General features: G+C 42.0%; 1 protein-coding gene and 1 long non-coding RNA gene across 3 annotated transcripts in view; one reads left to right on the top strand and one right to left on the bottom strand.

The window, feature by feature from the left end:
* The window catches only part of adgrv1 (adhesion G protein-coupled receptor V1), a 148436-nt gene that overhangs the window by 86570 nt on the left and 37620 nt on the right, over positions 1-24246 (bottom strand). For both annotated transcript variants that reach the window (XM_058636829.1, XM_058636830.1), the window contains 22 exons: positions 18580-18706; positions 18026-18211; positions 17501-17681; positions 16765-16928; positions 16544-16667; positions 15793-16053; positions 13975-14101; positions 13630-13853; positions 12775-13509; positions 9626-9999; positions 7154-7336; positions 5998-6178; positions 5259-5452; positions 5055-5184; positions 4774-4854; positions 3795-3934; positions 3342-3707; positions 3016-3259; positions 1562-1777; positions 1255-1470; positions 308-552; positions 40-221 (listed from right to left, as the gene is read on the bottom strand). In XM_058636829.1, coding sequence (XP_058492812.1) covers positions 40-221; positions 308-552; positions 1255-1470; positions 1562-1777; positions 3016-3259; positions 3342-3707; positions 3795-3934; positions 4774-4854; positions 5055-5184; positions 5259-5452; positions 5998-6178; positions 7154-7336; positions 9626-9999; positions 12775-13509; positions 13630-13853; positions 13975-14101; positions 15793-16053; positions 16544-16667; positions 16765-16928; positions 17501-17681; positions 18026-18211; positions 18580-18706 — 4881 coding nt within the window. The remainder of the gene's footprint in view (positions 1-39; positions 222-307; positions 553-1254; positions 1471-1561; positions 1778-3015; positions 3260-3341; positions 3708-3794; positions 3935-4773; positions 4855-5054; positions 5185-5258; positions 5453-5997; positions 6179-7153; positions 7337-9625; positions 10000-12774; positions 13510-13629; positions 13854-13974; positions 14102-15792; positions 16054-16543; positions 16668-16764; positions 16929-17500; positions 17682-18025; positions 18212-18579; positions 18707-24246) is intronic.
* Positions 19859-21343, top strand: LOC131464384 (uncharacterized). Its single transcript, XR_009241168.1, has 2 exons — positions 19859-20224; positions 20912-21343. It is a non-coding gene; the product is annotated as an uncharacterized LOC131464384 (long non-coding RNA).

Raw genomic sequence — 24246 nt, 5'->3', positions numbered from 1 at the left:
AAGCTGTATTGCCATTACAGCAATAATGATTGGACGTACCTCCTGTGAACAGTGATATAAGCATTATAAACGCCCTCCAGTGGCTCCTGAACACGGTAAACAGACTGAGCAAAGTAGACCGTCCCATATGGGTTGTCATTGGCCGGCACGATGATGTCGACGGACGTAACCCCTCCAAGGCTTCCGCCATTACTGGCCCCAGTAAGCTCCACTTTGATGACCTTTTAAAAAAAATGACAGAAACAGTGTCAGGAAGAGGGCAAATAAAAATGATGACACATATTTCAAAGTGTCAGCTTTTTTTCACCTCAGTGATTTCCGGTACGTCGTCAGCTAAGACCCCGACTCGCAGCGTCTTCATGGTTTCGCCGGGAGCGAATGTCACGTCTCCTGATGTCGGGCTGACGTCCCCCACAGCAAGTCGACCATCGACGGTCGCCTGCCACTTCACCACCACCGTGCCGATTGTCCCAGCATTGCGCACTATTGGCAGCGTGACCTCAACGGCGTTAGATCCTGGTTCCTCTATGGTGATGGGAACGGCCTGGAAGACTAGATGAAATGAAAACAAACGAAGAGCACAAGTTATATGAGAAATATGGCAACATACATTCCAAGTAGGCCTACTGAAACGTGATGATGTCTACTGACTATGGATGAACCAATACTGATACGAGTCTCGGGTCTGACACTAGAAAAATTACTACTACTTCGACACTGCTGCACCTGATACCACTTTATGCATCTTCAAGTGAGCTGTGCAGGTGTGTGGCAGTTTGGAAATACTTCAAAAAAAGAAGCAGACTGCAACCCGTGTGATCCTAGACTGTCAAGAAGAAGGGCAAAAACATAATATTATCTCCTTCAACACAAGTAATTTGATAAAACATCTCTCTAAAGAACCAACACCACACACGGCAAAAATAAAAAACTGAGTATTATTCATTTCTATCTGTTCCAATAGGTTTGCTTGCCTAACAATTTGGTGTTCCATTCAAAAGGCTATCTTCTGAGTCCTTTAACATATCTTGACGTAAATATCTGGAAATAAAACTGAAATACTGATGTCCTCATCTTCTGATGACGACCCTATATGTTTTACAGCAAAAATTTTGGAAACAAAGCCTCACTCTTCCAATACTTTTGGAGGGGACTGCAAATGTTTTAACAGCAGCAAGAGAATCTAAAGTTGTATTTTGTTCACAGTCAAAGTGAGACAAAAGTGAGTGGTATCAGTGTCTCCTTACTACTGACCAAAGGCACCAAAAGGGTCATCGGAGGGCAGTATGGTGATGATGGCACGCGTGAGCTCCCCCAGCAGAGCTCCTCCGGTGGTCTGGTTGATCAGCTGGATGAGAAAAGTCTCCTCGAGCTCAGGAACCAAGTCATTGATCACGTAGACGGGCACAGATTTACTGGACTCCCCTTCCAGAAGGACGACATCACTGGAGGCGACGCTGTAGTCGTCGCCTAGAGGATGAGAATGATACTCATATGTTCATCTCACATCAGCCACAGAGAGAGAAATATTCTGTATCCATGCAAAGTGGCCAACACTTACTGACTCTGGCAGTTAAAGGCACAGCTCTGAACTTGACAGAGACGTCGGCAAAGATCCCCCCGACACGCGTGACGTTTATTATGGGCCCGACGTAGTCCTCGGCTACGCTGACGGCAGACGCCGACAGTTGGAGGACTCCAAACGCATCGTCGCTGGCCTGCAATGTCACCTGGGCTACAGTGTCAGAGTTGGGGCCCAGAGAAGGGGAACTGGGAACTAGAGGGGGAAAATACAGGGATGTTTGAGGATTTGAGTGTTATCATAATATCTTAGATGAGTTCTCCAGGTGAAATCTCAGTACGGGTGAACGGATACTCATTCGGTCTCGATCGGTCGGGACCAAAAAATTTCAGCTTTTGGTCTAACTTTGCTTCTTGAATGACTGAGAATTAGAAAAAGCTAAATGCTGATGATAGGCCTACATCAATAATTCAATGAATCGATTATTAATTAATTACTAAATTAATCATCAACTAGTTTGATATTCAATTATTCGGTTTTAGAGGTTTTTTTTAATCATTAATACGAGCTTACTGATATTTTAGATTCTTACAAGTGAATATTTTCTGGTTTTGTTGCTCGATTTGACAAAGAAATCATTAAAACTGAAACATGTTGGTTTCTGGACAAAAGAATACATCATTAGTTCCATTTTTCAAAATTTTCTGATGTTTTATGGACCAAACAAATACTCACTTAATCAAGAAAATAATCAAATATGAAAATAATCCATAGTTGCAGCTCTAAAGGATTGGGCAAATACATGCGATGTTTGTTTACTCTTTAGCCATCTCACAAAACAGGCACTGCTGCGTTTTAGTGTTGTGGCAACACGAACGCTGCTGCTAACAGAACTGCAAGGTATAACATTGCTCTGCAGCAGCATGTTTGTGCTCACATGCGCTAAATTTAGTGAAAAACACAGCAACTTAAATCATGTGTATAATCATGCGTAAGACAAATGTGGCTGCCAGTAAAAGGGCTACAACCCCATAATCACTTACAAAAACAACAGTCTATAAACACACTGCTAATGTTTCTGCTGCTGCTACAGAACGTCTGAAGGTATCACTCGTTGGTGGTAAATGTGGAGCTACTAAATTTTTTTTTTTTAAATCCTGGTCCAGGGGACCCACTGCCCTGCACGTTTTAGATGTTTCCCTGCTCCAACACACCTGATTCAAATGGTCAGCTCATCAGTAAGCACTGTGGTAGCCTGATAATGACACATTTATTTGAAATCAGGTGCAAGAAAACATAAATCATGCAGGGCAGTGGGTCCCCAGGAGCAGGGCTGAGAAACCCGGCCTGTGCTAAATAATCTCAGAGGCTACAGTCAAACAGCAGCCACAGAAGTAAATATGACTCAACAGCTGATGTCACAGCGCTGTTGCCATGGATATCAGATCAGTCCCAATGACACGCATCCCTAAATCTCAGTGTCAGTATCTTACTGAGTCTCTCCTGCTCTCCACTGATGAGTTGAACGTTGATCAACTTCACAAACACCGCCTCGTCCCTCTCTGGATCCTCGTCGTCCAACACGTGGAGGGTGATGTTTGCTTCACTCTGATTGGCCGAGAAGACAACGGAATCCTGGAGGGGAACAAAATCCCGCCCTTCAGTGGCTCGGCCCACACCGGGGATACTGTAAGGTTCCGGATCGGCCTCATTTAGTGTCGCATACGTGACTCGCACCTAAAAAAGAAAGGAAAGAAAAGAAAAGCATCAGATAATCTGGTCACAAGTCACCATCTGCATAATATCAGGGTCAACATACCTGACCCATCAGGCCTCGTACTCGGAGGATGGTAAGGGAGACGGTTGAGTCACCTTCAGGAAGTCGGACGGACCTTGTTGCATTTGCGAACACAAAAACACCGTAAGGATCGTCGCTCGCGAACACAGTGAGAGTAGCAGACGTCTCGACACCCAGACGACCATGGGAGACGTTCACCAAGGACACAGTGAAGCTCTTGTCCAGCTCGGGAATGTCATCCTGAGCCACAGCGATGACGATGTTCTCCGACGTCTGACCAATGCCGAACGTGATGTTCCCGAACCTGCTGAGGAGCTCCTGCTCCGAGCTGGGATCGGCCTCCCAGTACACGGTTACATTGGAGAGGTCACCAAAGGAACGGTCCACCTGCGAGACACCAAAAGACGATAATCCAACAACAATTATTCACTAACAAAAGTCAACTTTGCCATTTAAACTGTGTGTCGCACTGACCTGCAGGATCACAGAGCTGCCTCCATCTTCAGGTTCTGTCCCGTTAACTGACAGCGACTCGGGACTAAACTGAAAAACTCCATGAGCGTCATCTGAGGCGGCGATCGTCACCGTGATACGGGACGCAACTCCCAAGCTGGCTGCACACAAAACACCAGATATAACCCTGTGTTACTTTTTAAAATAATGATAAATATATATATATATATATATATATATATATATATATATATATATATATATATATATATATATATACACAATAGTCTGCATCTTCTTGACACGTAATGTAGTGATTTTACAGCAAAGAGCATCTTTGAACTGTGTGAGTGTGAGGTTATTCTTTCAGAACAAGAGACAACACGACAAACGTTGTGTGAGACTCTGTGGTCTGCGACACAACACTCAATGAAAGGTTATTTGCTTTTCCCACATCGCTCTCCTTGGATTCTTTTCACAGGACGTCACAGTGCAATGTAAATAACACACCAGCGTGTACACTCACACACCTCCACATGTGTCCTTGTTTGTATACGCATTAAAGGTCGAGCGATTTTAAGGAAGGGAAATATAAATATATGGAAACGTAAAATATGTTTGGTTGATTATCCAATTTTCCACTGAGTAATAATAAGAAAGGATACATAAATACATTCAAAAGACATTACTTATGCTCTTGTCTGTCCGACCTGCATTTCGTGTCTGCATTACGGTGCACATAAATAGTGACTTGGCAGCATGATCAAGTTGTTGAGAACAAAAGTGAGGAAACTTGTCTGAAATAATGAATTGAAAATGGTAACATTTGGCCTCTACCTCGAAAAATTCAATTGAAATCCTTGAAATCACTCAAAGTGCCAAAAATTGTTTTTATGTGAGGACAGAAAGCTTCACAACGATAGGGGAATTTTGTTGTTGACAGTGGGAAACAACAGAGACTAAAGGCATTCTGGGAAAGAAAAGGAGGGGAGATACTTACCATGATGGAGAAAAGACGGGAGGAGGAAGTCAGAGTCACTCTCCCCACTACCACTTCCTTCACCATGAAGAAACTGATCCACTGACGGATCACAAACACGCGTCACACACCAGGAGAATGGAGTTGAAAGGGCAAATGGAAGGGCAGTTGAGCAGGTAGGTACAGGAAAGCACACAGGAACACAGCACACAGAAACAGCGGGCAGGAACACAGGGTCAGTCCAGCGACAACTAGGAAACAGGTTTCTAATAAAATCCATGTCAGGGACTCGAAATCCTTACCTCCTCCTTCGGCATTGTAGAGCTCTACTCTGAAGATCTTGTCCAGCTCAGGGACAGGATTGTCTACGATGGTCACAGAGACGAACTTTAACCTCTCTCCTGGAAGAAACTCCAATATGCCTTCCGAGTCCTGCGGAAAGAAGAAAACTAAATATATTCTCTTCATCTCATCACTGTGGTGTGAGTCAGTGAGCGTGAACTGACCTCGTAGTCTTCAGGACTGGATGCTGTGTACGGGGTTGTCCTGTATCCAACCATGACCCGTCCCAAAAGGCCTTGGGCCCGGACCACCGGCAGACGGACTTGACCGACTTCCTCTGCGACAGTGACGTGAGCGGGTTCTACTGCTGGGGGAATCAAACCCTCTCCTGGAAGACTGGACTGAAACTGCAGCAAGCCTGAAAGGAGGACACAATATAGTATGTAATGTGAGGTATAGTTATATGCAAGGAAAGAGGAAAGATAGAAAGGAGGACAAAGAACGGAGGAGGAGTAACAAATAATCCACTTAAAACAACATAATCCTATAAATATGGAACATTTTAAACTGTAGTGCGTAACTTTTGAACAGATACAAATGTCTTTAGGATTCAAACCATCGTCAAATGAGTTCACAAAACTCTGTGTTTCTCAGTATAGTGTTGTCAGTCTTGTATAAAGTACCTTGTACAAGTGTCTTACCAGAAAATGACTTTGGTTGAAGGAACTTTTTATATTCTTACTATTAAGTAAAAGTCTTAAAGTATATGACATGTACTGTACTTAAGTCATTTTCTGATATAACATGTACTTAAGTTTTAGAAGTAAAAGTACAACAAAAGTGAGGAATAAGGATTACGCCATGGTAGCTCAGTGGTAGGGCGAGTTGTCTTTCAACAGGAAGGTTGTGGGTTTAATGTGTGTCCTTGAGCAAGACACTTTTTAAGGCATGTGAGTAACATACCATAAGGATGGTCGCTTGCTGTAACAGTGACGGTGTTAACGGAGTTATTTGGGTCGATGCTTGCACCGCTGGTGGGAGTGGAACCAGGCTTCCCGTCACCGGAGTCTGCCGACACCAGTGTGATCTGGAAAGTCTCCGCCAGCTCCGGGAGGTCGTCATTCAACACCAACAGGTTCAGCACCTGAAAGAAAGATGTGCTTCTTGGTTCTGTTCTCCAGTGCGGAGAGACACTGGTGGTGGGGGAAATAAAACGTTTCTCTCTCTTGACAGATCATGTATCAATGTGGAAAAATCATTTTAATAAAATGTATTACAATCTTTCCTCTATATTCCACTGTTAAACCCACAAGAAACATAAGAGTCTGTCACTCTCTGCTCCTCTCAGCTGGACAGAGCCGCATGGTCTACAGTCACAGCTGCCTGTCTAAATTAATCATTTACTTCTCAATTTTTGTCTAGAGATGCATGAAGCAGAGTGGAAAATAACCCTTAACTTCCAAGACAAGTCAGCAGGAGGCACAGAGGAACAGCTGATTACTGTGTCACATCTCTCTCTTCCTTCCTTTCAGACAACACAGCTCCGTCTCAGCCAATATTTTTGTTAATATTGTTCTATTGATGCATAAAGATTACATAGAAGGATTTTCCTGGTTCCACACAGATATATATTCAATTAGAATCAATAAATAATAATAATGAAAATGATCATTCTCACCCTATTTATAATGTTAACAGGCAGAAATAATCAAATTAATTATGAGTCATTGAGATAAATTAAGGTGTATTGATTGAATTGAACTGTGAAAGTATCTTGAGATCACATCCCTAGTCTAAATTATACTAAAAAATATGATAAATTCTGCATCTATTTGTCTATATAATGTATTTCTTCATGTACGGCTGACACCTGTTGACTCACACAGGCATCATAACCACTAGGTGGGGCTAGTTACCAAGAAGCATTGGAATTAGTTGACAGGAAAATGCTGCTGATGAACTGGACGAGCTGTATTTATTTTAAATCATACACCAGTGAGTAAACACAGCTTACTAGTTACTACTTACTTGTGTTATTACCCACTGTGTGACTTTGAACTGTGTGAATGAGTTTTATACCACGTGACACAGAGACCAAAGACGTGCAGAGTTCACTCACCTCAGAACGCTGTCCAGGCGTGAAAAGCACGGCTCCAGTGGCGTTGACAAAATCCTGATGGGCGTCCGTCTCTCTGCTCACACCATCAGGGGGTTGTGTAACAGTGTAGTTGACGTAAACGTGGTCCAGAGATCCTCGCATACGCTCGATCACACAGGAGACGGTGGAGCCCTCGTCAGTGGTCTAGGAGAACAAAAACAGAAAAGACAAAGAAAACTGTTAAAATCCACTCAATAATGCAATAAGTGTGTGTTACTGCACTTTTCTCCTGTTCTGTCACTTCCACAGTGAGACGAGCATAAAACTAAGGTGTTCATTTATGTGCGTAACACATGCAAACATGTAAAAGATTCATGAGGGTACTTTTGATATTCATAAACACTTTTTGCATCCCTGTTTTCTGTATATTTTATATTGCCTATGTTATATCATAGTGAAATACTGCGTGAAATTATCCAGTATGGGATCAATTAAGTCCAATTTTAATCTAATCTCATACTTTTCTTACTTTACCCAGTAATGATAAGTGTAAGGATTCACTACTTACAAAACAGTATATTGCAATTCAAAGTAACACTGAAATACTGTGGAATATGCAGAAAATAGTAAAAGTTGTTTCGATAAAGTGGATTAAGTCAGTTCCAAACGTTTTAAATCTGTCATAAATTTTACAAAAGAAATGTTGTAGCACAATGAGCAGCGCTAATTATTCTCATCATTGATTCATTTGTGGATTATTTTCAAAATCAAATGATCAGTTGTTCGGTCCATAAAAGCCTGAAAAATGCTAATCAGTGTTTGCCAACAAAAATTAACCAGCTTTAATGATTTTTGATTTTCAAAGCTGAAAAAAAAGCAACTTAGTGAGTGTCAGTTACTGTAGTGATCGATCAATAATCAATTAAGTGAGTAATTGGTGCATAAATCATCACTTTTAAACCAAGCAATAAGCAATATTAGCTCTGGTCACTTATTTGCTGCAGCAAATATTCGAATATTAATCGATTACTAAATTAATCGTCAACTATTTTTGATAATCTTATTAGTTTGAGTGTTTTTTTTAATAATTAAAACAAATCTTCTGACTTTTCAGCGTCTTATATGTGAATATTTTCTGGTTTCTTTCACTCCGAATAACAAATGGACTTTAACAGTTTAAGTCCTCGATTAATTGACAATGAAAACAACGTTAGTTAGTTCATTTGTTATGCTTAAATAAGTTAATGTTACCTACTACACTAAAGGCTCAGTCTAATTCCAGCACAACAATTAAGTGATTTAGGGAGGCAGCACCTGATCCCCACAGGATCTAAGATATAATGAAGATTCTCCGGTTCTCCTGGAATGTCATCCACAGCTCTGCCACCTGTTGTGCCGAGAGAAACGGGGGGAACAAGATCCTCCGTTTGCATAGTGCTGGAACTCCTGATAGACTTCTATAGGAATGCCCCTGACCGTCAGAACCTGCTGCAGCCTCACCAGCTGTCGCTCCACCTGAGAGGAGCGCACACATCCCGCAGTCGGGCATGAAGCCTGATGAAATATGCAGCAGGACAGGGAGCGACAAACCTTTGGGTTAACGTTACACGTGTCTCCGTGCATATGTTTTCTCTGCACACACAACAGAGTGACGACAATTACTGTCACTGACTTGGTGATTATGTAGAGTCAGACTTCGCGCCGAATCACCATCTATAGTCGATGTGAGCTTTAACATCAGCGACAGCATTTTACTTTACTGCAATGTTGCTTTTAAACGGAAAAAGCGGCATATTAAGGCTTCCTAAGGGGGAAATGATTGGTTTTTCTTGTATTTATTAAGGTGAGAGAGTGTAATGTATAAATAGCAAAGAAAACAACAGTGGGACGGCCGAGTTTCTGTAAATTCAAAGTTGTTTAAGCCCCCTGACTGTCCATTTACCACGATATTGGTATTTTTGGAGACATTCTGCAAATATTGTTTACCGGCATCAATTTTTTTACAGGAACATTTTTAGTGTAAACTAGTGTAATGAACAGCATCCAATGCTAAATCAACCTTTTGGTCAGAGGGTGAAAGAAGAAAAGTAAAAGTCTGCGTTAAACCCCAGACGTCCATGACTTATTGATGCAGTGACATTTTTTTTAATAAAAAACAGGGAGGTTGTCTGAATCTAAAAACGACCTGACAGATTCATTCTGGAACTGTGGTTAAAGGTGGTTAAGTTCAAGCTCCTGAAGCAAGCAAGTGACACAAAAGACAACAATGGAGGAGATACAGCAGCTCTTTTTTTTGTCGTGGGACCATTTCACTCTTGGGGCTGCTCATTTTTGGTACTATTCTTAATGGAAATGCAACCATTTCACTCAGTGACCCTACACCTCAATAAAGAGGACTTCATTTTACTGTCACAATGTGTCACAGTGTTTGTGAGGGTGTTTACAAAAACACAGTAACTATGGCCATACCTATGTGCGACCGGCTGAACTTACATCAGGTATGCAGGCTCCGGTGAATCCAAAGAGCCCGTTGGCATTGTCACTCTTCATGACGCGCAGAATGGCTGTAGGTCTGGGGAGGGGTATGCGGGCTCTGCCGTGCGCTGCCACCAGCTGTAGATAAAACACCTCCTCGCCCTCCTCCTCCTCGTCATCCCTGACCTCCACCACAAACGACTTCTGCCGCTCATCTTGGCGATAGCGCAGGTAACCGGAGATGACTCGCAGGTCCGACTTAGCGGGCTGGGTGTGAAGCTCGTGGATGTGGCTGCGGTTCAGCTTAGCCTGGTACAAGCGAACATCCTGGAGGAGTCCTGTGTAGCGCTGTTCGCCGTCAGGATCTGATCCAATAAACACTGGTGCAGGTCCTTGGGATAGAAATATGCAAAGAAACATTGCTCAATATTGCAAACTGAACTTAAAAATAGTTTTAAAAGGGGCTATATGTAAGAAATCTATTACATTAGGTTATAAAAATGACCCTGATATGTTAAATCAAATCTTAATTTTCATTTGCAGGCCACAAACTCTGTTTATGTTTGGACTGTTGACAGTGAGCTGCAGCTATGGGTCACAAATGTTGAACTTTTCTGAATCAAAAAGCCTCACTACCCCTCTCAGAAATGTCTCACACAAGAGAAGAAAAAAAGATGCAGCTTCTGCAGTCTCTTTCTCTTTAATACACATGGATATGTTCTCATATTTTTGAAAGGAAACAACACTGTGCCTCCTACAGGAGGGTTTAGTACATCATTAATTTAGTTCAGCAGTACTGTTGTGAAACCAACTAGTATTTTTCCATTTTAAGCTTTGTGCATCACGGGAAAAATATTGAGAACAACAAAACTATCACAAGATATTCAACATACAGTAAATAATGTCATGTTGTCATCGTATAGCTGTTTTTGTTGTGGGGCAGTTATGTTTGTGTATGTATGAACTAGGGTTGCAAATGGGCTTAACATTTTTGGTACATTTCCAGGAACTTTTCATGGGATTGGGAACTTTATTTAATTTTTGCAACCCCAGTACGAACTCATATTTTGGCACTCAATTGCAGCTCTTTCTGTGTTACGGAAAACTTTGGCAACGCTCTGCAGTGTTTTGAAATGGGATAGCAGTAACAGTTTTAAATGCTTAAAGTCACTGTTGTACATGTTTTACATGTATGAACTTTATGAACTCTACAAAGACAACACACAAGGATGTAACCATGTAACAGATATCACTTTCAAAATAAAAGGAAGACATTTTGGTTCATATATTGCTTGGTGGCAATATGCCGGTTACATGAAATTATACATTTACATTTCGGCATTTGTGTAATTTCCTCTTGTCCTTTCTTTTTCTTTTTTCTTTCTTTCTTTTCCTTTTTATCTTCTCCATAAATTTTTCCTTTCACACCAACCCGTCTAGGCAGATGGCTGTACATCTTTGAGTTTGGTTCTATCAGAGATTTCTTCCTGTTAAAAGTGAGTTTTTTCTCTCCACTGATGCCTAGTGTTTGTTCATTGTGTGAATTGTTGGGTTTCTCTTCTCTCTATAATGTTGAAAAGGCTTTGCCTTACTATGTGCAGTGTCTTGAGATAATGTATGTTGGAATTTGGCACTATACAATTAATCAAATGTTCACAATTGACAGAGATTTCTTTTAACCGAGGATGAGATCTACAATATACTGTATAATAATGTAAAACATGACTGTCCTCATTTCTCATTTACTTTCACCTCTTTTGCCCCGTTGTTTCCTCTTTCTGTAAAAAAATCTGCCATGATGTGTACACACAAAGTAATCCATCCATGGGTCAAGTTACCAGTAACCAACAATAACACATGCCATGAACCAAAACCCAACAATAACACTGATTATATATAAATATATCTACTGTGATTGAAGTTAGCCAAAGAGCCACTGGGGCATATCCTCTCTGGGACTACTTTCTCCAGCACAGGCTGCCACTATTGTCTCCATTAATCAGAGAGAATAGCGAGAAAAGAAGATGCCGACTGATTCTATTTAGCAGTAACAATATCCAGCAGTGGCGAGGCTAAAGGGGTCACTGAAGCGTCGCAGAGTTGAAATTGTGAACAATGGGACGGCGACTGAAGGGAAGGTGCTTGTGTGTCAGTGTGAATTAATTCATACTTGTAAATATGCAAGGAGATTGGTATTCTTGTCCTTCCACATGTTAACAATGAGAGAGACGCTTTGAAGAACGCTTTCCCAGAAAGTCACACACGGACACAAAAGCAGATGCTCAAATGTTCGAATACAGCGTCAATGACATCATCATGTCTGCAACGTGGTGGTGTTTTATTTGTGCCGCCGGCCGTTTTTAACCAGGGCTGCCTCGAAAAAAAGAGGTTATTCATCTCACTGGGACTTTTAATTAAAAGGTTAAATAAAATAAAACTCAACAAGCCTCTGTGACACCAACAATTGTGCTAAAATAGCAGTAAATAAAAAGTATGGATGCACGAGATCTGTATCAGAAGATATTGCCTTTAAAATGTATTATTGATATCAAACTCTCTTGATATGACTAACTACTAAAACAGTAGACTGAATGGGTTGCTACCTCATTGACTTCTTTGAAGCTTGAGCTTGAGAGAGGTGGAAAAATTGGCGTATCGATAAAGGTAAATGCAAATAAGTGCTTCCTTTTTTTTTTAGAAATCATTTTTAAGGAAATATCACTACAGCTTCTGCATTTCCCTGCACTGAAAACATGGCAGAACAAAGGAGGACAAAGTGTGGACTGATGAGGACACCAGAACATTCATCAGCTTAGGGCAAGAAGCAAATAAGACCACAATAATAGATGGGAAGCAGAAGCATCTATGGGTAAGGTTGGAGGTTGCAGGTGAATATCCCTCACCTCACCTCACCCTTCCTTTCCAAGTTAACTATGTAGCCATCGGGTAGCTTTAAAACTTGAGATGTTTAGTATAAATTAAGTATAATTGTTTCATGTTTAGTTTCTGACAAACGAAAATGGTAAATGGAACAATAACACATCCTTAAATACACATTTTCTTTTCCTGAAATTTGTGATTTGTGATACATTTTAATGTGAACCAGGTTATGGATTCACTCACACATATGAGTCATATGAGACATACAAGACCAGGGAACTACTTACCATCACTGATGCCTTCTCCTTTGATGCTCTTCAAACCACCAGGAATGCGGCTGCCATCCAAGAAGAACTCGATAATCCCATCATCAACAGTTATGATGATTTGTGACCATGTGTTCTCCTCTATGAACTTCTCAGCACTGGCCTTGGCCACATACGTGTTGTTAGATCCTGTTACTGTATAGTACAGCATGACCGTGACATGAGACTCATTAGTGTGGACCTTCACTCCATAATAAAAGGTCCCATTCCTGGTTCCTTTGGAGACAACAAAGCCATCTGTGTCTGGTCTGGGCACGAGCCAAGCAGAGAAGGTGAAGTTGCTGACAGCAGCAGGCCCATCTTCGGGCGAAATAGTCCCATAAGATCCTGGGAGCCCAGAGAAAAACCACGTGTCTGTGGCTGAGTGGTGTCTCCTGGCATGAGGCTTGAGCTCCACCTCATCTGGGAAGGAAGCTTGAAGGAGCAGGTCATCCATCAAAGGAAGGCCCTGTGGGAAGTGGCCAGAAACGATCTCCCAGGCAACCCGCACATCACCAAAAGTACCCTGCTGTCGGAGGATGGTGAAGGAAGTGACGTCAGACATGTCATCGTCTGAGAGTACGTCTTCAGCTACTTCTTGGTCCAGGTTGCTGTCAGCGATGGCAAAGACGCCAAATGGGTCATCATTGAAAGGGATGAGAACCGAGGCATTCAGGGAAGTCTCGGCCAGTTGTCCGCCTTCTCCAGGGAAACCACCTTAAAGAAATTGTATGAGCAACAGCTGAATTACTGTGTAAAGGGAACCCTAATACTGAGCACCTAGACTGATAACTCAAATTATATTACATGTCTGACATGGGGCAATCTTGACCTCACCTGAGATATTCACCAGCCTGAGGACGAAGAACTCATTGAACTCTGGAAGCTTATCGGAAATGGCCTCCAGGGTGATGGGCTTGGTCTCCTCCCCCGTCACGAAGGTGATGAAGCCAGATGTGTTGGTAAACTCCTGGTTTTCCTCCAGAGGAGTCACCGAGTCATTGGCAAACAGCTGCCAGTAAACCGTCACATTTCCGAAATGGCCCCTTGCACGCAGGACACTGAGGAATAAAGACAAAAAAAGGTAATGATTGAATTTATAAAATACTGGTGAAAACAAAGGTTTGCACAGAATTTTAAATGGGCGACAAAGGAAATGTGACTTGAGGACAAGTCCCTTACTAAAAATCGTTGGTGTTGCCCTCGTCAACAGGCTTCTCTGCCGATTCCAGGGAGAAAATCCCATTGGCATCATCGTTGGCCTCGATCACCACGGTAGCCGTGTGTGCGCCGTAAACAACAGCATCGCCTGTGCAGACAAACATAGCATCAGGGTTAGGGATGTATGTTACAATGTCAAAGTCTCAGGATGCCTCATTGACGAGTAAACAGTACAATTTATCATTTATGTAAAAAAAAATTAACTATTGAAACAGCAGTGATCAACTGTATCTCTTGGGTTACTTGTTATCTTGTATATCCTCCCTTTCTGCTGTGCTACACCAGTGAAGAGGGTCATGACCTTAACGTTTTGTGCTGTAGCCTCCTTTAATATGACATTTTATTATGCTTTCTTGCCATGTGTAAACTTATTTTTATAAATTCATTTGTTTAGTGGCTCCACATGTGTCTACTGTGATGTTTTTCATTACTTTTATGCATTTTCTGTCATAAATTAAAACAGAGACTTGCCTGCAAAACAGTTTGCGGTGCAGCGCTGGCCTCTTTTACTCAATATAGTGTGTCTCCACTCTGTAGAGGCAGCACATAAAGACGGACAAGCACCCATGGGACGCTGGGCTCTTTAGTGTCCTGTTTCTGCTGAGCAGTACAGTAAAAATAAACCAATGTGCACTGTTGATGCACTTTATTTTGGCATTCTTCTATTAGCATGGAGCTAAACACATTGAGCGGTCAACATGAATGGAATGGGGGAAAGAACAAAAAAATAATAATCACCAAATGCACCATTTTTAAATATATCATGCAAAATATAATGTAACACAGAGAGCATTCAAGGCCGTTTGGGTTTCCTGTTTCAACAAATAATGCACCGCATTGTTCATAATTTGAATTGAATTGAGGGCTTTATTGAATACAATGAGAAGAAAACTCAGGAATTGATCTATTGGCGGGCAACACTGCATCACGCTGGTATGATGTCCTGCCATTTACATACTGTAGCTAAAGCAGCTACACCATGTGGGGAGATATTTTATTGGACTGTGAAGCGTGAAGGGGGGGGGGACACGCAGCAAAGGACAGCGGGTGGAATCAAACCCGGGTCACTGCAACGGGCTCTTTTGCTCGATGGGGCGCCATCTCCATCTCCGCTCTCCAGCTCTCCAGTGCCCACAACATGTGGAATTCTCATTCATGAAAACAACAAGAGTCCAAAAATAAAGTCTTGTGAAAGGAGAAGAAGCTGAAGACGCTGCTACAATAAACAACCGCTTTTATGTTTTCATAGAAATTAAGCAGAAACACAAGGGAATGTTTTGCTGCCCCCATAGCGTCAATAACACCAGACGAGCACATACTTCAAGTTGCCAGACGACATGCACACACAGACATGCAAATCTGCTCATAATTAAACAGGCAGAGGTAAAGAGTGTCAAGATCCCCAGTTTGAGTGACTCCTAACATGAGGGTTATTGACTTTTAACACATTTCCAACATAAAGGACAAGCCACTGGCATGAACCAGGGGCTAACCCTTACTCGACTCCACTCCACGTCAATCCGGGAACATAAAAGAGGCCAGCGAGTGGAGTGTCTGGTCTTTGTGTGTCCGGAGTCTGGTAATTAAAAGGTCCTGTTGGTTCCCGGTGGTCTTTCATTCCCATCCCCGACACACAATGCTGGGATTAGGAGAGCTTTTTATATAAGCATGGATAATGTTAAATAACTAACTCAGCTACGTCCTTCTGTACATATACAGCTGATATTAAGACAATTATGGACCCAATATTAAGGGTCCAAGGGTCCAGGGTACACTCACCGGTAGCATTGAAGAGAAGAACGTGAAAAGGTTCATCAGTCTCTGGTATGTTGTCGTCCTCCACTGCCACAGAGATGTTCTTCACCCACTCGCCCACGTCAAACACCAGCAACGTGTCATTACTCAGCAAGGTGAGGTCGCCTGGTGACGCATCCCCGTACTCGACACGGTACATCACCGTGGCAACAAAGTCGGCCTGCCCTGCTCTCAGAACGGTGAAGTTGGCCACGCCTCCTTCCTGCAGCCGCACGACAACAGGTTCTAGATCCAGTGAGAATGAGATGGAAATAGACAACACAGCTTTATTTATAGAACACAATTTACACATAAAGCCTGATTAAAAACTGTAGGAAACAGGAATTATCACCACTTACACCACTCCATCCTTTATTATAACAAAACTTAGCAACCAAAAGGGAAAGAAAATTACAAGTTTTGTTTTTATAAATACAAATATTTGCAGAGGTTTTGATTTGAGGAACAAATTTTTTTTCTGACATTTCTATTATTTTTCTGATAACAGCTATGTATGTGCAAGCATAATATTTAGGGCTTTGTAAACAAGCAGTAGAATTCAAAAAAGTATCCTGATCTGTACTGACAGTCAGCGTACGATGTGTTCTGTTCTCTTGGTCCCAGTCAGAACTTTGGCTGCAGCATTTTTAATGAATGAATGAATGGGCCAATAGAAGAAAAATAGAATAGGTTAGGATATTCAGACAGAAAACCACATATATGGTGAAATCCTTACCAGAAAAATAAATGGGATCATCATTCGCATTTATCTGTAAGTTGGCACTAAGTACATTCCCAAGTCTTGCTCCACCTGTAGCATTCAACAGTGTGATGGTGAAATTCTCCATGTCCTCTGGGATCTTAAATTTAAAAGGGGGGAAAAAAACATGAAATAATGATTAATAATACAGTCTTTAAAATGTGGTTTTAACGTGTCGATTTAGTCTTCATGTTTACCTCATCAGGTACTGAGAAGACGGTGAGGTTTTTCAGGTACTCGCCCTCCTCAAAGGTGATGCTTCCCTGGAGGGGGCTGACGTCTCCGGACCGGTCCGACTCCAGGACCCACGAAACAGACACTTCACCGAAATGTCCCCTGTTTCTCATGACGGGGTAAACAGCTGAAAGAGGTTCAGAGTCGCCCATTTGTTTAGACAAGGGTTTAATTGTATAGTTAAGTTACACAGCTCAAAAATAACAAACACGTGGACGATTAATTTTGCATCAAAACTGTAGTGTGTAACTTTCAAATGTAAACAAATGCCTACGCTCTCCGAAATTCTTTTTTAGAACAGCGTTTAGATCTTGTTACACGTGACAATATTACAGAACTGCACATAGGAAGTGATTTGCTTAAAGCAACACTAATATTGAAAAGTTTCAGAAGTTTATTCTACTTCTCAAAAACCAGTCCTTCTGTTCAGTGTGATGGAGTAAACTTGTTTCCTCCCGGCCCTGCTCTACCGGTGTATACACACAAACGCTCCCTCAGTCAGGTCTGCTTGACAGAGACTGTTTTCTGATGAACAAAGCGGCGTACAACTCAGCAGCTTTAACTCCTACATTAAAGACAACATTTTCTATTAGTTTATTAACTCATCGTCCACATATAAAGATTCGCTCCAATGAGGCTCATGTGCCACGCCTTACGTAAATGTGATGCCGTGTGACAAGTGTGACTCCTTCATTTTACCCCAGTGCGTCTTGTTCCCTTTGCTCTCGTTGACGGCCACTGTCAGTCCCGACTGGACGAACCCAATGACCCCAAAGGGGTCGTCATTCCTCCGCACTGTGATGTTGACCTCTCTGTGGTTGCCTAGGCGACTGGGTGGAGTGCTGTGGCTACTGAGAACCACAGAAAAAGTCTCGTCCAGCTGTATGCACACACACACACACAGAGGGAGAGAAACACACACGCACATGAACTTCATGAAGTTTTAATGTAGCAAAAACAGGTTCAAATCATAATCTTCAGAGTCTGTTATATCATTTAGCAAATTTGAGATAAATTGAAGCAGCATGTGGAACAGATGTTGGCAACGTGGAGACCGAATGAAAAACGAATTACTCTGCCTCTTTTCAAAAGGAATACTTCCCTGAATCAAATCAAAGGTAACTTGACTTTGTTAAAGTCAAAACCAAATTTAAAGACCAGAAGGACTTTATTTTGAAGAGCAGAAATTGATGTTATATAACGATAGAAAGATTATGTTCTTACCTCAGGCACGCCATCTGGCCTCGCCACCAGTGCCACCACTATCTCCCTCTCTCCGGGTTTAAACTCCAGAATGCCTGTGGCGCCGTAGAATTCACTGTTGCCCGAAGGCACGACGGAATATCGTACCAGCTGTTTCAAAAGCTGTCCCTGGGCTCGGACCACATGCAGCTCCACAACCTCACCTTCCTGGAGTTAAAATGTTAAAATGTCATTTGACAGTCAGTAGAAAATACAGTATACACAGTATGGACAAAAGTATTGTATATATCTCTATATATATATATATATATATATATATATATATATATATATATATATATACACATGTATAGTTAATATAGCTTTTTCCAAATGGTCTCCTCTACATGTACCATGTTTTTAAATGGACAACCTAAACACCTTAATTATTCTCATAAATACTTAGATTAGAGATAGGTGAGGTGAGAGATTCTCACCTGCAATGATGTGCAACTTCCCCAACTATTGCTGCTAAATGTTACACATTGCGCCTTTAAATACATATTCAAATTCTCCAGTATAAAAGTTTGACTTACATTAATGACCCACGGGCCTCTGGACAACGGAGAGAACTCAAACACTCCTCCGGGATCGTCGTTCTCCATGATAACAACTTCTCTGCTGGTGAAACCAGCTTTGAGAATCTGATTCTCAACATTAGTCCTGGAGATAATACACACAAATACACGTGTGAAGCATAATGGCAGTGTTAACAGTTGAAAGTTTGTGTTTTGCGCAACTCTTTTGCGTGTTAGTTACTAACCTTCTTCCATTAGCTGCATGCTAACAAGCATAAACCTGCCCTCTGCCGTCGCTGAACTAAATTACATTACATTCTAGAGTTACAAGCATAAAAACGGTCACTAAAGTCAGCAAGTTTGTCCTGGTCTTTGTTGAGTATTCCCTCCATTCACCTGACCACACCCACTTCCTGTCCCTGTTGTTTTCACCAGGTCAACCTGTCTGTGTAGCTATACATTATCCACATGTCCCTGTTAGATTGTCTTTGTAGCCCTTGTGTGCTAACGTCTCATGTTTTCCGTCTCAAGTTTGCCTTGCCCTTGTTTTGATCGTACTGCTTAAATACGTTTGACTCTGCCTGTTTATTGGATTGGCGTGTTTAGATTTTGGCCTGGACTTTGGGGACTTTTCTCTGCATCTGACTTTTTGTCTCCGAGTGTACGTCACAGACCTTTTGTTTTGACTGAATGTTCTCAGTGTCTGTTGCATTAAAATATTACTTCCTAGAGGCCAATTAAATTTCCGTGTCTGCGAGTCTACAGAGGTCCATGTGATGTAAATGACGTACATTTCAAGAAATAAGTTAAGTTGATGTTTAGGTAATTGTCTCCCTTGTTTGTTACGACGCCGCCTACTGTTTCATGCCCTGCATTGCTTGATTGACGTAGACTAGGCCTACACAGAACAAACGTCATGTCGTAATTATTAGCAGTGTTAAGGACACTGTCCACTGTCTCTCTCTCTCCACCGTTGACGCGAGATTCCATGCAGAACAATGAGCGAGTAATGTTAAGCAAGCGAGAGCAAATGAGGTGATGCCTGGGAAATGAAAATTCCAAGATCTCTGTCTCACCAAAGAAAATTACAAAGACTGACTTTGACCAGGATCCCAAGGACAATCACTCGTCCAGATGCAGAGCGTGCTGCAAATCGATAAAAGTGGAAGCCATGGGCGAAGCAGCTCTTGCAAGTTGCCTGACACAGCTTAAGATGGGAATCTTAAACCGTGTCAGCACATTAGGTCCTTGAATTTGAGGGAATTGGTCCTGGAAAGTCCTTGGGAACCCTGTGTAACCAAGGTTAAATAATCTGTGCTGTTATTTTGAAATGCTCCATGCTGTTATTTTGAAAGGATTGTTCCCTCTGCCAGCGGGTTACTTCCTGTTTATTTTATCAGCCTGTCGCATGTCGAGATGCTGGTTCGACTGACCAATCAGGTGTCAGCTCTCATCTAGTTCACCTCCGTAAAAAAAAAGGTTTTCCCTCTCTTGAGAAGCGAGGAGCGAGAGCAAACATCGAAACACACAGTACATGAAAGATAGACAGAAAAACTCTAAAAGTTGATTAAAATTGATGAAAACTGGCTGGATAGTTTCACTACCATCCCGTGAGAGAACAGCGAGAAGGATCTGTCCTCACTAGAGGAGTAATAACGCATCGGTGAGAAATGTTTTGACCATGCTAATCGCTAGCCGCTAATGCGCTAGTCGCTATTGCGCTAGCCGCTAACGCTAACAAAACACTATGGTGATTCCATTCACTTATGCTAAAGATGTTAGCTTTGTTCATTTGAAAGTGAAGTCTTAATTGGTCGTTGTTTGTTTGTGTTTAACCCTTGCATAATTGTTATATGCTGTATGGTTATTTGTGTCGATTTAGGGACATTCATTTGTGCTTTTTAAGCACACACATCTGCACTTTGCTAATTGTGCACATTAGATAATTTTGTTGTTGGTTAACTACCTTTACTGTGCACTTAAAGCACATTAAGCTGCACTCAATTATTTTGTAGACTCTGCTATAGGCTGCTGTTGCAGGACAGATGATGCACACAGCATGTGTTTTTTGTTGTTATTGTATTGATATTATTTTATGCCAATTGAGACTGATTGTGAAGATCAATGAGTGAAAGGTTATTTCAGTAACCATAATTCTTTAACAATTTCTCTAGCAAATTGATTTTGTTATTATACGTGTTGATTATTAATAATTGTGAAATTCTTTTGAAATGTTTTGTGAGTCATTCTCTGATAATTTAGAGAATGATCAGGTAAATTAGAAGCTGTATTCTAGCTTTTATGTGATGTACTGATTAGAAGCTTGAATGTCTGACCTTATTCACAATAGGTCAGGTTTTTTGTGGATCCCGAGAGTTCCCGATCTACCTGGAGTTGGAGCTAGACGTTTGATGGCGAGCTACGGCCCAATGGAGAAGAATTAGTGAATCAATTGCATGCAGAAGATTGGAATCCTGAACCCCAGAAACTTTGCTTCCACGCACACAGTCAACGCATTCAACAGTGCGGTAGGATAAACAGTTGCCACTTTTCCAGTGGACTGGGCAGTATTACCTGCTGCAAGGACTAAGTGTTTGAGTTTGAAGGGTTAAATTGAATATTGAACCAAAGACTATTTAAACAGCTGTGAATTGTTTTCTTATTTTTTTATTTTTCATATCTACCCGGGTAACAATTGTACAAATTATTTACACTGTAACTGTTTTCTATTCATCCTTCCCTGTTTTATTAAATGGGAAGAGGAGTTCTTTCTAAAAGGAGAGATACTGTGTCCGAGTTGTTCCTGGTGTGTTGTTTGGTTCATCCTTGGCTCTGTAGTCGGCTCTAGAGCTTCTGATCTCACTAGCCATAGATAAATTATATTTCAATTATTCACCACAGTTTCTTATATATGGTGTAGCTCCACCAAAAAGGGTTACATAAAACTTGGCGAGCTAGCCAGGAGCCTAGTTTATTGCCAAACAATAACCTGGAACATACTCCATTTTGTTTTACATTTTTTTTTTGACAACACGACCCACAGTATTAAGAAAATGGATGTTATTGATAAGCTAAGTGTTAAAGTTCCAAATGCAGTCCTTGTGAGTGGATTAACAGGGTCAGATAAAGATGAAGAGATTCATGACTTTCTGAAAAGGTATGGTTCAATTAACAGAACTTTAAGAATAGATGACCCAACAACAGAGTTTCATACAAACCTGATAGTAGAGTATAACCACGGCACTGCTGTACAAGCATTAGAGCCTCTTTTACCTTATACTTACTCATTTCCAGACGATCCTTATGTCATCTACCATGTACGAGCCCTGGCAAGTGTCTACACACAGAAGGTAGGCAGTAATGTCACACAGACGTACCTTGAAAACCTTAAGGGAATAGCCAAGCTGAGTGGAAAGGACTTTGAGGAGGTGTTAAAGGAGGCGATGTCACAAATAGAGGAGTCTATTGAAGGTGCAGAGCCCAGCCCACACAAGATTCCACCGCAGCTGCTGGTCGACGCTCCTTCTCTCGTAACACTTGGTCTCCCTGATGTTGATCCGAGTACAGCATCGGCCCCCTCCTCTAAATCAAAGACACCCACAAATCTAAATTCCAGTGAGCTCAACCCACCTGAAGTGCAAAAGATAGTGGTAGAGCACATTGTAAGAAGTGAAGACAGACCCTCACACTCTCATCCTGCCTTGAGATTGAGAACTTTTTCAGGTAAGATTCCTCGACCATACAGTGAGGTTGATTACGACACTTGGCGATCCCATGTTGACTTGATGATGAAAGACACTTCTGTCTCTGATCTTGAGAGAACTCGAAGAATCCTTGAGAGTCTTCTTGTCCCGGCTTCTGATGTCATCAAACATCTTGGTCCTGAAGCGCCCCCTACGGTCTATCTGCAAATGTTAGACTCTGCATTTGCCACAGTTGAAGATGGTGAGGAATTGTTTGTACGGTTTATGGGCACACTCCAGGACTCTGGTGAAAAACCATCTACCTATCTGCAACGTCTTCAAGTTGCCCTTGGTAATGCTGTGCGCAGAGGAGGTGTTGCAGCACAAGATTCAGACAAGCATCTTCTCAGACAGTTTTGCAGAGGCTGTTGGGACAACGTCCTGCTTGCTGACCTCCATCTAGAACAGAAAAAACAAACCCCTCCATCATTTGCTGAACTGTTGTTACTTTTACGTACAGAAGAAGATCGACAAGAAGCAAAAGTCATGAGGATGAAACAACACTTGGGTGCCACGAAGCAGAAAGCTGTGTCACACGTTCAAAGTGTGTATGACTGTGGAGAAACCAAAGCTGAATTTGATGCAAATAGCATACATGAGCTGAGGAAACAGGTTGCAGATTTGAAGAGTCAGCTAACCTCTCTCATGAAAAAGAAAAAGACAACCTCTTCCAAGAGGGAAACATCGAAAATGACAGAAACACAAAAACCTGACCATGCAAACACAGAAATCAATCTACCTTCCCATAAGGGCGCCACTTCCAAGCCAAAGCCTTGGTACTGTTTTCGCTGTGGGGAAGATGGGCACATTGTAGCAACCTGTGAGTCTGACGCAAATCCTGCCCTAGTAGCAGCAAAACGAAAAGAACTGAGAGAACGACAGCAGTTATGGGAGGCGCAGAGCCTTCCCATATCTCCTTTAAACTGAGCTCAGTTCCTGTCGAGGGACAGACAAGAACTGTTGATAGTCAACCATGTCCCACTGAATCCAAACTTAAAGTGACTGCCAAGAACTGTGCTGTATTAAAGCAGCCTCACACAAAACATCGTCCATTCAAGCTACCCAAAGGCTTGATAGGCACAAAGAGCACAGCACAAGTGGAAGTAGAAGGAAGTTCTACGAACTCCTTGCTAGATACAGGCTCCCAAGTCACCACGGTCCCTCATTCATTCTATCAGAAATACCTACCTGAACATGACATCAAACCACTGTTCAACCTGTTAGAAGTTGAGGGGGCCAACGGTCAGTCTGTACCTTATCTGGGATATGTTGAGCTGAGTGTCACTTTTCCTAAAGAGTTCTTGGGAGTTGAAATTGAGGTTTCAACACTTGCTTTGGTGGTTCCAGATGTTCATGCTGCTTCTGACTCACTTATGTTGATTGGTACCAACACGCTTGATGTACTGTACGAGACATACTGTGAAATTGCTCCTGAGACACAGCAACCTACAGAACATGGCTACAAGGCAGTACTAAAGGTCCTTGAGCTCAGACAGCGACAAAGCAAGGCTGGTAACCTTGGACTGGTGAAGATGCACAGTGTAGGCCCCCAGTTGGTTTCAGCTGGCCAAACCGTAGTCCTGGAAGGTTGTGTTGCAGTTAATGGGTTCACTACTGAGAGGTCTGTAGTTTTGGAGCACCCCTCCTCATCCTCCTTGCCAGGCGGTTTGCTGGTGAAGACCTGCCTCATTGACTTGCCCACCAAAAGACCACACAAGGTACCAGTAGTACTTACCAATGAGTCGGAACACGATGTCATCGTTCCTCAGAGGTGTATTATTGGTGAGATTAGTGCCTTTCAAAAGGTCCTCTCACAAGAGCATAGTGTGTCCACACCAAACCCAGACTCTACTGAGAAACAGAGTATGTCATTTAACTTCAGTGATTCTCCCGTTCCTGCTGAGTGGAAGGAGCGCATCACACAAAAACTAAACAGCATGCC

This window comes from Solea solea, chromosome 8 (assembly GCF_958295425.1).
Source record: "Solea solea chromosome 8, fSolSol10.1, whole genome shotgun sequence".
NCBI lineage: Eukaryota > Metazoa > Chordata > Actinopteri > Pleuronectiformes > Soleidae > Solea > Solea solea.
The sequence above is the reverse complement of the archived record's forward strand: the minus strand, read 5'-3'. Positions and strand labels throughout refer to the sequence as shown.